Source organism: Labeo rohita, chromosome 22 (assembly GCF_022985175.1).
Source record: "Labeo rohita strain BAU-BD-2019 chromosome 22, IGBB_LRoh.1.0, whole genome shotgun sequence".
NCBI lineage: Eukaryota > Metazoa > Chordata > Actinopteri > Cypriniformes > Cyprinidae > Labeo > Labeo rohita.
The window spans coordinates 34,892,734-34,905,520 of record NC_066890.1 but is presented as its reverse complement, the minus strand read 5'-3'; the positions used below and the strand labels follow the sequence as shown (position 1 = coordinate 34,905,520).

At 30.9% G+C, this 12,787-nt stretch overlaps 1 protein-coding gene across 3 annotated transcripts in view; it reads right to left on the bottom strand.

The window, feature by feature from the left end:
* si:ch211-246m6.5 (von Willebrand factor D and EGF domain-containing protein) overlaps window positions 1-12,787 on the bottom strand; it is a 92,639-nt gene that overhangs the window by 30,560 nt on the left and 49,292 nt on the right. For all 3 annotated transcript variants that reach the window (XM_051094958.1, XM_051094959.1, XM_051094960.1), the window contains exons 14-16: window positions 10,616-10,777; window positions 9,245-9,346; window positions 4,961-5,075 (exon numbers count right to left, since the gene is read on the bottom strand). In XM_051094958.1, coding sequence (XP_050950915.1) covers window positions 4,961-5,075; window positions 9,245-9,346; window positions 10,616-10,777 — 379 coding nt within the window. The remainder of the gene's footprint in view (window positions 1-4,960; window positions 5,076-9,244; window positions 9,347-10,615; window positions 10,778-12,787) is intronic.

The window sequence follows — 12,787 nt, the reverse complement described above, 5'->3', positions numbered from 1 at the left end:
AAAATAAATAGCTTTACTCCACATTAGTCTCTGCTGCACCACTTGTGGACATGCGTTCACTAGTGATGGGTCGTTTTTGAACGAATCTTTAATGTGACTCGGGAAGAACGAGTCGTTTCGGGGAGTGATTCGTTCAGTCGAGCATGTGCAACATCCTATTAGGTCCTGTACTGGAATTACTTCACCTGTTTCGAGTCTTCGGGTTTCTTGAGTCGTTCGTTTATTGGTTAAAGGAGAACTCCACTTCCAGAACAACAATTTACAAATACTTTACTCACCCCCTTGTCATCCAAGATGTTCATGTCTATCTTTGTTCAGTTGTGAAGGAATTATAGTTTTTTGGACTTCACTGGTGCCCCGATTTTGAACTTCCAAAATGTAGTTTAAATGCAGCTTCAAAGGACTCTAAATGATCCCAGCTGAGGAAGAAGGGTCTTATCTAGCGAAACGATCGGTCATTTTTTTCAGAAAATAAAAATTTGTTTACTTTTTAAGCACAAAAGCTTGTGCAGCACATGCTCTGGGATGCGCGTCCACGACGCTACGTATTGAATCATGTCGAAAGTAGGAACGTAGGCGAAACACAGACCCAGTGTTTACAAAGCAAACGTGCAAAGACTAAGAAAGTGCAAGTAAGTCAAACACTGTTTACAAACAAAAAGGTACAACGATGTCGGACGATTCTGAAGTTGTAGGAGAAAAAAGATGGAGTTTTTCGCCATACTCTACCTTTTTGAGCCGGAGTACACAGACAGTGAACTTAGACGTGATTTGCAGCGTCGTGGACGCGCATCACAGAGCTAGTGCTACACAAGCTTTTGTGCTTTTTCCGAATCATTTTGCTAGATAAGACACTACTTCCTCGGCTGGGATTGTTTAGAGCCCTTTGAAGCTGCATTTAAACTACATTTTGGAAGTTCAAAATCGGGGGCACCATTGAAGTCCATTATATGAAGAAAAATCCTGAAATATTTTCCTCAAAAAACAATTTCTTCACGACTTAAGACAGAAAGAAATGAACATCTTAGATGACAAGGATGTGAGTAAATTATTTGTAAATTGTTGTTCTGGAAGTGGTCGCCTCCTTTAAATCGAGTTATAAAGAATTAGGAGATACAAAAAGTCAGAATTGTGAGATAAAATAAATGTTAATAGTAATAGGTTTAAATAATATTTCATGCTGTAACTGTAGGGATAATACAAAACGTCCCCTATGAACAGCATATGTAAATGTTACGTAGAGTTATCGTTTAAATCCAATTTATGCTTTAAAAGTAGAGTAATCATAGCAGTTTTCATCCATAGTACGTCCGTTTAAACATTTGTGTTTAGTTTCAAATGACATCTATTATAGTATTCCGGTTTTGACATCAAAAGGCACATTTTTTCTCTCTTATTCCATGGATTTTACCCGTTTACCTCCACTTGTTACCAGTGTTTTTCTTCAACCACTATTCGTGCACAGCTACAAGTGACATAACTGTGACGTCTACTTCAAATTGGTCTATCGATCTGGGTCAGCGCCGCCACACGCATGCACCGCTGTGGTGCTCTTGTGAACGCGCGCCCATAAGTGATGCAGCAGAGATGAAAATGTGGAATAAAGCTGTTATTTTTTGTTTTCTTTGCACAAAAAATATTCTCGTAGCTTCATAAAATTACAGTTGAACCACTGATGTCACATGGACTACTTTGTTGATCGTCTTTGTACTTTTTGGGGCTTTAACGTACCCTTGCTGTCTATGGGAGGGTCAGAAATCTCTCGGATTTCATCAAAAATATCTTAATTTATGTTCCGAAGATAAACAGAGGTCTTACGGGTTTGGAACGACATGAGGGTGAGTAATGACAGAAATTTCATTTTTGGGTGAACTATCCCTTTAATTTGTCTACATGAATGAATGTACTCAGTTTTGCCACAGAATGATGAAAAAAGCGCGGCGGAGAGCGCGAGGGAAATAACTAGCAGCAGATAAGTGGGTGTGAGGAGAACGCTTGTAATCTTCCTTAAAGCTGAATGTGTGTGGAGTCTGAGATAGCATCGGTCCGGCCCTCATTTGCAGCGCTGGCAAACAGACGGATGTTTACTGTCATCGCTCTCTTTCTCTCTCTCTCTGAACACAGCGGTGTGGAGTTGGATGTGAAGCTAAAGAGGAGGGAGTTTGTGTTCAAATGCAACATGATTCCCACAGAACTCGGCAGTAATAACTTGTGTATTTGTTTTGCTATACTTACGGGTTTTTATTCATATAAATATAGCAAAACATTTTTATATTTACTCTCAAATATGACTTGGATGGATGGTGGATGGTGTTCTAGGTTAGGTTAAGAAATGTTACATTAAATGCCATTAATCAGTTCTGGCTCTAATATGTGATTGGATGAGATATGCTTGAAAATATTATTATTATGCACATCAGCTAAATTTTATATTAATGCACTTAAAACAAGTAATATTACAGTTGTTTGCAATTCTAATCTGAATTTGATTATTTTTAAAATAATAATTAATCAAAAAAAATACTATAATTATTGATTATTTATTGATAATGATATATTACTACAACGACTACTACTAACAATAATTAATAATTAACAATAACACATATTATTATTATTATTGTTATTATATACAGTACTTCATAAAATATGTTATTATTATATATTATTATTATCATCATTATAGAATAATACTACTTATCTTATTAATAAGAATTAAAATGTCTAATATTAATAATATAATTGAATATAGCATAAGAGAGTAAAATATTACTTTGATAATCTAATCTAATCTAATCTAATCTAATATAACAGAGTAAAATATCACTTTAATAATAACATTTAATAATAATAACATTCTTCTTATTATTATGGAAGTTATATTCTACTCTGTTATGTCATATTAAATAATAATAATATTAGTAATTGTAACTACTTTTTCTTAAAATGTATTATTTTATACTTTATTTTATTTTTAGGGACATTAATCATAATTAATAATTACAACTGGTATAAGAAGAGAGTTTGTTCTAAATAATATTAATATTCATTGTTAATAAAATAAAATAATTTATAAAAATATATTAGGAGGTTTAAGTATATAATACAAAAAAACAATAATAATTAACATATCTAATATTAATATATTATAAGGTCTAATATAACAATATAATATAACAGTAAAATATTACTTTATTAATAATTAATAGTAGTAGTAGTAGTAGTAATAATAATAATAATAATAATAATTACTATTATTATTATACGTTTATTATTTTATAGTTTTATTGCAGTGAAATTAATAATAATTTGTAGTATTACTGGTATTAGAAGAGAGTTTTTAAAATAAATAATTAATACAAAAATATAATAAGAATAAGAATAATACATATAATGTTAATATATTATAAGGTCTAATTTTATATAATATAACAGTAAAATATTACTTTAATAATAATAATAATAATAATAATAATAGCTATTATTATTATTATTATTATTATTATTATTATATATATACTTCTTATATACATATACATTGTAATATTTCTTCTTCTTCTTCTTCTTCTTCTTCTTCTTATTATTACTACTACTACTACTACTACTACTACTACTAATAATAATAATAAACTTCTTAATAAACATTTTTACATCTATTTTTATTAACATTTATTATTTTATAGTTTTATTGCAGTGAAATTAATAATAATTAGTAGGACTGGTATCACAAGAGAGTTCATGCTAAATAATACTATTATAATTATAATTATAATTATTATTATTATTATTATTATTATTATTATTATTATTATTATACTACACAATATTAATATAATACTGTATACTATTATTATTTGGTAATAATAATACATTATAGTTATCAATATTAATCAGAAATGATTACAAATATTAAATATACGCATTCATTACAACAAAACAGTTGTTTATTATTTATTAAATTATTTGCTAAATTATTTATTGTGATTATTGGCATTATAAAATCAACTGGCATATAAAATCTGTAAGTCCCAAGGGTGTGCATCGGTGTGTTTTTACCACAGTTAAACCACATTAAAGTTTACGCCACTTTGCATCACGGTCAACAACACCTCCTAGCCGTGGTACATTACCAGTCCTCTTCACCTTACTAAATCATCCTATGACAGTTCAATACTTCACCGACATCCTGTAAACGTCTCCTGAGATGCAAACAGTATTTAAAAGATCCTAATGAAATATTGCACATGACTACAGACCCAACGTCTTCTCAGAGCGCTAATAAACCCAAAACTGAAGTTTATTACCAAGTGCTTTGCCTCATTTTTTGCAAGGCTGTAAGATGCGAAAAATGCAATGTCAGCTAATTGAAATTCACAGTGAGCGTTTTCCAGCTGACTCGCCATATAACGTCTCTGTTTAGCTGCTGTAATAAGGTCTGTTAGTTAAGCTGTGGGCTTTTAACTTCAAACATACTGAAAGTAGCAGCAAGACAGTGTGCCTTTTCACATCTAGCCTACTTTCTTTTATAGTTTGATTATAACGGACACAGTAAGGGCCTCACACAAATTTTCATTTAAATAAACATTGTAAAGGTCACATTTACTCAGTCTAAACAGCTCTTTTCTATTTTCAAAGCTTTTTTATATAGCAGGAATGGGATTCGAACCCATATCTGCCACATGAACATTAATTAAATATTATTATTATTACTATTTGACTATAGGTTGTATTTTGGATCTTTGTGTTAATGGCTTTAACTTTATTTGCATTCAGTTAGTTTTGAATTGGATTGGAGTGGAGAAGGTTGTTGGGTTGAATCCCAGGGAGCTTAAACTTTTAAGAATTTAGTAATTTGTAGACTAATGCTGTGCTGTTTGAGTGTCTACAGTTACAGGTAATGTTCAATAAAGCGTGCTAGTGTCATCAGATCTCGGTTTGCTTTCATGTCGACTGTGTTTACCTTGATTAATGGACCAGGTGTATTTGGAGGCCGTGGAGTTACACAGGAGACATGGGACGGAAGGGCTGGAGTCTCCCTCGGCAAAACACATCCCGTCTATATTACACGTCCTGTCCTGAGAGAGAGAGAGAGAGAGAGAGAGAGAGAGAGAGAGAGAGAGAGAGAGAGAAAGTGGTGTTATGATCAGTAATGTAAACCCCCATTTTTCATGAGCTGAACTCAAAGATCTAAGACTTTTTCTATGTACACAAAAGGCCTATTTCTCTCAAATATTGTTCTCAAATCTGTCTAAATCTGTGATAGTGAGCACTTCTCCTTTGCCGAGATAATCCATCCACCTCACAGGTGTCAGAAACGACTTGAGTGGGCAAATGCTCACATTTGATGGTGTCTGGCACTTCACGGATGAATCACAGATTTCACTGTACAGGGCAGATGTCAGACAGCATGTATGGCGTCGTGTGGGTGAGTGGTTTGCTGACGTCAACGCTGTGGAACGAGTGGCCCATGGTGGCAGTGGGGTTATGGTATGGGCAGGCGTATGTTATGGACAACAAACACAGGTGCATTTTATTGATGGCATTTTGAATGCATAGAGATACAGTGACGAGATCCTGAGGCCCTTTGTTGTGCCATTCATCCACGACCATCACCTCATGTTGCAGCATGATAATGCATGGCCCCATGTTGCAAGGATCTGTACACAACTGCTGGAAGCTGAAAACATCCCAGTTCTTGCATGACCAGCATACTCACCGGACATGTCACCCATTGAGCGTGTTTGGGATGCTCTGGATCGACGTATATGACACCATGTTCCAGTTCCTGCAAATATCGAGCAACTTCACACAGCCATGAGGAGTGGACCAACATTCCACAGGCCACAATCAACAACCTGATCAACTCTATGCGAAGGAGATGTGTTGCACTGTGTGAGGCAAATGGTGGTCACACCAGATACTGACTGGTTTTCGGACCCCCCCCCGGACCCCCCGCCCCCCCCAATACAGTAAAACTGCACATTTTAGAGTGTCCTTTTATTGTGGCCACTAATCAGCACTAATATCTTGATATGCCACACCTGTGAGGTGGATGGATTATCTCGGCAAAGAAGAAGTGCTCACTAACACAGATTTAGACAGATTTGTGAACAATATTTGAGAGAAATAGGCCTTTTGTGTACATAGAAAAAGTCTTAGATCTTTGAGCTCATGAAAAATGGGGGCAAAACAAAAGTGCTGTGCTTATAATTTTGGTCAGTGCATTTTATGTCATTTTAATTAATGATTTTTTAAAAATTAGTTTTAGTCAGCAATAACACTGTACAACCCACTTATATTAAACATGTAAAAACGTAAAACCTTTCAAATGGTATTAAACTAAACTAAAAGAAACTAGCATAAAATAAATAAATAAATAAATAAATAAATATAAGCAACCAACAATGACAGAGTGCAAAATAAGTGAAAATTAAACTAAACTGAAAATAAAATTTGGTAAATAAATACATACGTACATTTCAATTAATTAATCCTGCACACTTGTTTTTTTTAATTCATAGTGACTTTTAGGTTGTGCTTTCCCTGGGAATTGAACTCACAACCTTGCCGTTGTTCATGGTACATTTTAAAAAACAACTCTAAGAAGGAATTGTGTGTGTTATATTGAACTGTGCCGTCGAGCGCTCCAGCGGTTTCCAGCAGCGTGGAGATGTTTTGCTACTGCTGACAGTTACACTGTGGCTCAAGCCAACTTCCTCTGTCAAGCCTTTGAGATAAACCTCAGCCGCCTTTGCTATAAATCACCAAAGCATAAAGCCTGGCGCAGATACAATCTCTATATTTCAAGTTTTTAATATCCAGCGGGACGTGTAAGTCACAGCGCCCGGAGGACATCCGCGGCAAAGCAGAGAAGATAAACACAGACCAAACGGATCCACCTAGATAACTCATCTCTCACACTGAGATTACACGCTATGAGGCAGCCGAAAAGCCAGAAAAAGCAAGCGAAAGAAGGGGAGGACATCAGGTGCTCAGGGGATCGGTTGCTCTGTCGATCTCTGGTTTTGACGTTGTGAATAATATTGTCTGTTTTCCACATCCACGCTCCGGGTTTTTCCCGGCGCACACCCCAGTGGCCTCGCATATCGCTGTTGTCCTAAACGGACACTAAACAGCTATGACAGACTTTTTGCCTTTTGAGTCTATAAACTCGCATCCTCTGTGACTTATTTTCCGGTGGAAAGTCCAGGCCATTCGTTTTGGAAGTGTGATTGCACACGGTGAATATAAAGTGCAGGATGATGGACAGATGAATAAATGAAGAAAAGGCCACGAGGGATGGATGTTTCTATCACAGTACTACAAACAAACTTCATTCAGAAGCTATTTAGAATCTGTTTGAAGGGCTTAATAAGGGTTAAATTAAGTGTTAAATAATAAGGGGTTTCTAAAGAATTGCTGTATTGAAATGTGTTTCCTTTACATTGTTCTCCACAATATTTTGTAATGAATTCAGATCAAAATATATGAAGAGTTCATATGCAAAAACAGATCAAAAATCATGTTTTTCATTGTGCATTCCTGTTAATCTTAATCAAACTGCAGTTGGGTTATTTTGACTGACTAAAAAAAACAAAAACAAAAACAAAATACAGCTAACTAACTCAGTAAAAACATGATAATATCATAATAAAACATGATTTTTGAAAACGCTTTTTTGAAAAAAAAAAAAAAAAAAAAAAATATGTTTTTGCAAATAAACTCATGTATGTATCTCAAAATTAAGGTAACAAAAATGCAGATTTTTGTGATATTTCATGAATTAATACATTATTAACAAATTACATTTTATATATGTATATATATTGGAATGTTTAGAAGAAAAAGACGGAATGTATTATATATTCATATATGATGTTTTATATAAAATGTATGAAATTTATATATAGAGAGAGATCTTCATACATTTTAATAAACTTTAGTATTTAAAATCAAACCATCAGCTTATTATTATTATTATTATTATTATTATTATTATATAAATATACAATATAATTCTAAATATTATTATAAATAATATTTGTATATATAATAATCACAATTGTTACATCTATATAATAGAAAATAATAATAATAATAATAATAAATATAATTCTTAATATTATTTATTAATAACACTAGTATTCATATTCATAATTATGCTACATCTATATATAGAAAAAAAATTAATAATAATAATAATAATAATAATAATAATAATAACAATAATAATGATATAATAATAATAATAATAGCCAAAATAATTCTGAAAATTATATATTAAAAACATTAGTATACATATAATATTTATAACGATGTTACATCTAGAAAATTGTAATATAACAATAATAGTTATTGTTATTATTATTATGATTATTATTTAAATGTACAATATAATTCCGAATATCATTTATTAATATTAGTACATATAATAATCAATTGTTACATCTCTCTCTCTCTCTCTCTCTCTCTCTCTATATATATATATATATATAAAACATAGAAATTAATAATAATAATAAATATAATTCTGAATATTATTTATTAATAACATTAGTATGCATATCATTTATAATTATTTTACATCTATACAGACAATTCCAATGATAATAATAATAATAGTAATAATAACAATTATTATTATTATTATTATTATTATTATTATAATTATATAAATGTACAATATAATTCTGAATATAATTTATTAATTCTATTAGTATATATAATAATCTTAATTTTTACATATATATAATATAAAATAATAATAATAATAATAATAATAATAATAAAAGTCATTCTGAATATTATTTATTAATGACATTTGTATTCATATTCATAATTATGCTACATTTATATATATATGGAAAATTGTAGTAATAATATAATTATTATTGTTATTATTATTATTATTAAGAAATGTATTACAATTTATGAAATGTCCTATGAATTAATAATCAATAATAAATATGACTAATCAAAAAAGCACAGTATTTTACCAAACATGTTTTTTTTTTTTTTTTTTTTTAATTAATTAATTAATTAATTTATTTATTTATTAATTATTTCCCTCTGGCAATGCAAATATAGTTACAATGCATACAACAACTAGTCGAGAGAAATGTTATGTACATATGTCTTTTTTCCCCACACATTTTTCTATGGTAATTGTGAGCATAATATGAGAAACAAAGACCTATTATATCTATTTACACATGTATTACTCATAGCGTTTAAATATCATTACCTTCAGCTTGCAGAGTCCAGAAGCAGTCACACACAGCTGACAAATACCGTCATAAAGGGTTAAAAATTTGCCTTCGCTGTACTGACGACCATCATTCGTCACCTGAAACAAAAGAGAATTACAGAGGATTTAGGACTCAAGACCTATCCTAAGTACTACTAATACCAGTACTTAATGTCTACAAATCAGTCAGCAAAATGATTAAATTGTACTGTTTAAAGCCTAATGTGCTGTCAACAAGCTATTATTCATTGCAAATTAAACTCTAAAATAATAATAATAATAATAATAATTGAGGTTGATTCCACATAATGCAATTTAATACAAGGCTGCTTACTAAAAACCTCAAAAAACTTGAGATTATATAACATAACTTACAGAACTTGAATACTGATGTGAGTCATGAGAAAAATCTGGCAAAAAGCTAAATATTTGGATTGCCATATCAACCAAACTAAATATTTAATAAAGATAATGTATAATACATATTAAGAAATATCTACAGCTAGTAAACCATCTTAGCTCACCGGCAGGTGATGCAAAAAAGTACGTCTTCTTGTAATACTTCAGTGTCTTTACCAGCACTAGTTTGTGTCTAAATTCAAAAGCGAGGTTAATTTTTCACCCCCTCTGTGAGTGTTAATCCCACAAGCCTTTGAGATTAATGCGGGCAGAAGCTGGATTTCGAGATGTATTACCTCACACGTCTTTGCGCTGACCTTCAGAGACGCCCTGTGGCTCTTTCAACATTGAAATTTATGTTAATGATCCCTCTCATCACATTTTTTTTACATCAGTAAACACACTCATTAACACGTACACACATAGATCAAGGTGCACTTTGGGATTGAGCGACGAGGTCAACGATCGCAAGACCCGAATGGAGTTTACAAACTTTTTAATGTTTATGTTAGCCATATACTTAAAGATAAAGCCAAATTGGTTTCCTATATGGGCCGTCAAAGCATAAAAATGATTAAAATGATTGTGTTGCCTTTATGGTTGTCATTCAGAATAGAAAAGCTCTCCTCCATCTCACGGCTCGACGATTTCGGCGTGATATAATATTTTAAAGCGCCCGGCACGCGCCATTTAGCTTGGCCTCAAACAGCGCGTACGGCCGGCATAAATTCAAGCTGATTTTAAACGTTAAAACCCACAACTGTGAAGGAGACTTCCTGCGTAATTGCATTTCGCCAACGCTTTCGATTCAATGCCCCGTTCATCTTTCAATCACAATGGAAAGTTTCAAAAAAGATGGCCTGAATGATGACATTTTGATTCATTCTGTCACCGCAAAAAGCGGCAGTGGAAAATCAATCAAGTGAACCCTCGGACGGATCCCTGTCCCTGAGATTGATGGACAGGTACCTTAATCTCCCATCTGGCATAGGGCTGCTCGCTGGCCGTGAAGTCCATCGTGTCGACGGCCGTGTTGCCGAGTCTCGGGACGGAGCAGTCCACCGCTTTAGAGCTCAGGAAGGACGCTTTGGTCGTTCCTTCCTCTTCAGGGATCCAAACTCCATTCATGTGCTTAAAAACATCAATTAAAATTAATTGGACAACCCAAAAAAGTACTTTTTTTGTGCGCAAAGAAAATAAAAGTAACAACTTCATCCAACAATTTCTTCTCTTCCACACTAGTCTTCGATGCAAAATGAGAATAAACCGTTAAAAAAGTAATTATTTTTGTTTTCTCATATTCTCGTAGCTTCAGAAAGCTTTCGGATTTCATCAAAAATGTCTTAATCTGTGTTGCGAAAATGAACAAAGGTCTTACGGGTTTGGAACGACATGAGGGTGAGTAATTAACGACACAATTTTCATTTTTGGGTGAACTATCTCTTTAAGTACATCTTCACATGTAATTTCATGACTACTTTTATTGCCGAATATACTGAAAAGTATTCATGGTGAACTAAAATATACTTTATATAATTTCTGTTTAACTTGTATGTCAAACTTGTATGTTGTGCATTTAAATATATTAGGGCTGGCAAATGATTAATCGCGATTAATCGCATACAAAATAAAAGTTTGAGTTTGCCTAATGTATGTGTGTGTACTGTGTGTAATTATTATGTATATATAAATACAAGTACATTCATGTATATATTTAAGAAATATTTACAAGTACATGTATTTATTATATTTTTTATAGAATTTATATTATATATAAATAAAAATATTTTGTACATAAATAACATATTTCTCATATATACATTAATTTGTGTGTATTTATATATACATAATAATTACACACAGTACACACACACACACACACACACATATATTAGGCAAACTCAAACTTTTATTTTGTATGCGATTAATCACAATTAATCGTTTGACAGCCCTAAAATATATTTGCAATTACCAGAGTTAAATAAATGAAATAAATATAATAAAAAAAAAAAAAAAAAAAAAAAAAAAAAAAAAAAAAAAATATATATATATATATATATATATATATATATATATATATATATAGGTTTTATATATATAAAGGTTTTATATATACAAAGGTTTTATATATACATATAATTTATTTTTAATTTATTTTTATAATTATAATTTTTATATATAATTTATTTTTAATTTATTTTTATTTTTTATTTTATTTATTCATTCATATATATACACTAATAAAAATGACAAAAATACAACAAAATTGCTAAAACTATAAAAATATAAAATATAAATAAACTAATACAATATAATATAAATTAATGCATACTATTAATACATACATTAATACATTAATAATACATAATATTAATAAGCATATACTTGGTCAACACAGTCAAAACATCAAAATAAGTGAAGTCAGAAAGTTATGGTTTAAAATGTAGGGTGACTTAAAAAAAACATTTAATTTGACATTGACTTCATAAAAGTGTACTTACAGTTCACTTAACAGTGAACACTCTTTATGTACACTTAAATGAATTTTACTATCTGTAAGTACTATTTTTTTAATACTGTATACTTTTATCACTTGAAGTACACTACAAGTGCACATTCAATAAGATTAAGCACATTTATTTCATTATTTTACTTCATTTCATTTTACAAGTGTAGGCCACCAAAACAATTAAAAATAAATACAATAAATAAAAATTTACCTCAAGTAGAAAATCCTGTCAGTTTACTCACATTCAAGTCATTCCAAACATGTATATCTTTGTTTCTTCCATGCAACAAAAATGTACATATTTTGAAGAATGTTCTGGCTGCTCTTTTCCAAATAATAAAAGTAAATAAGTGCACTTAAATGATTTTTATTTAATTAATAGTTTACTACCTATAAGTACTATTTTTAATACTATATACTTTTATCATTTAAAGTACACTACAAGTGCACATTCAATAAGATTAAGCACATTTCTTAATTTAATTTAATTTAATTGTATTGTATTTTATTTTATTGAAAAAAAAAAAGTAAGTAGGCCACCAAAAAAAAAAAAAAAAAAAAAAAGTTTTACCTCAAGTAAAAAATCCTGTCAATTTACTCAAATTCAAGTAATTCCAAACTTGTATGACTTT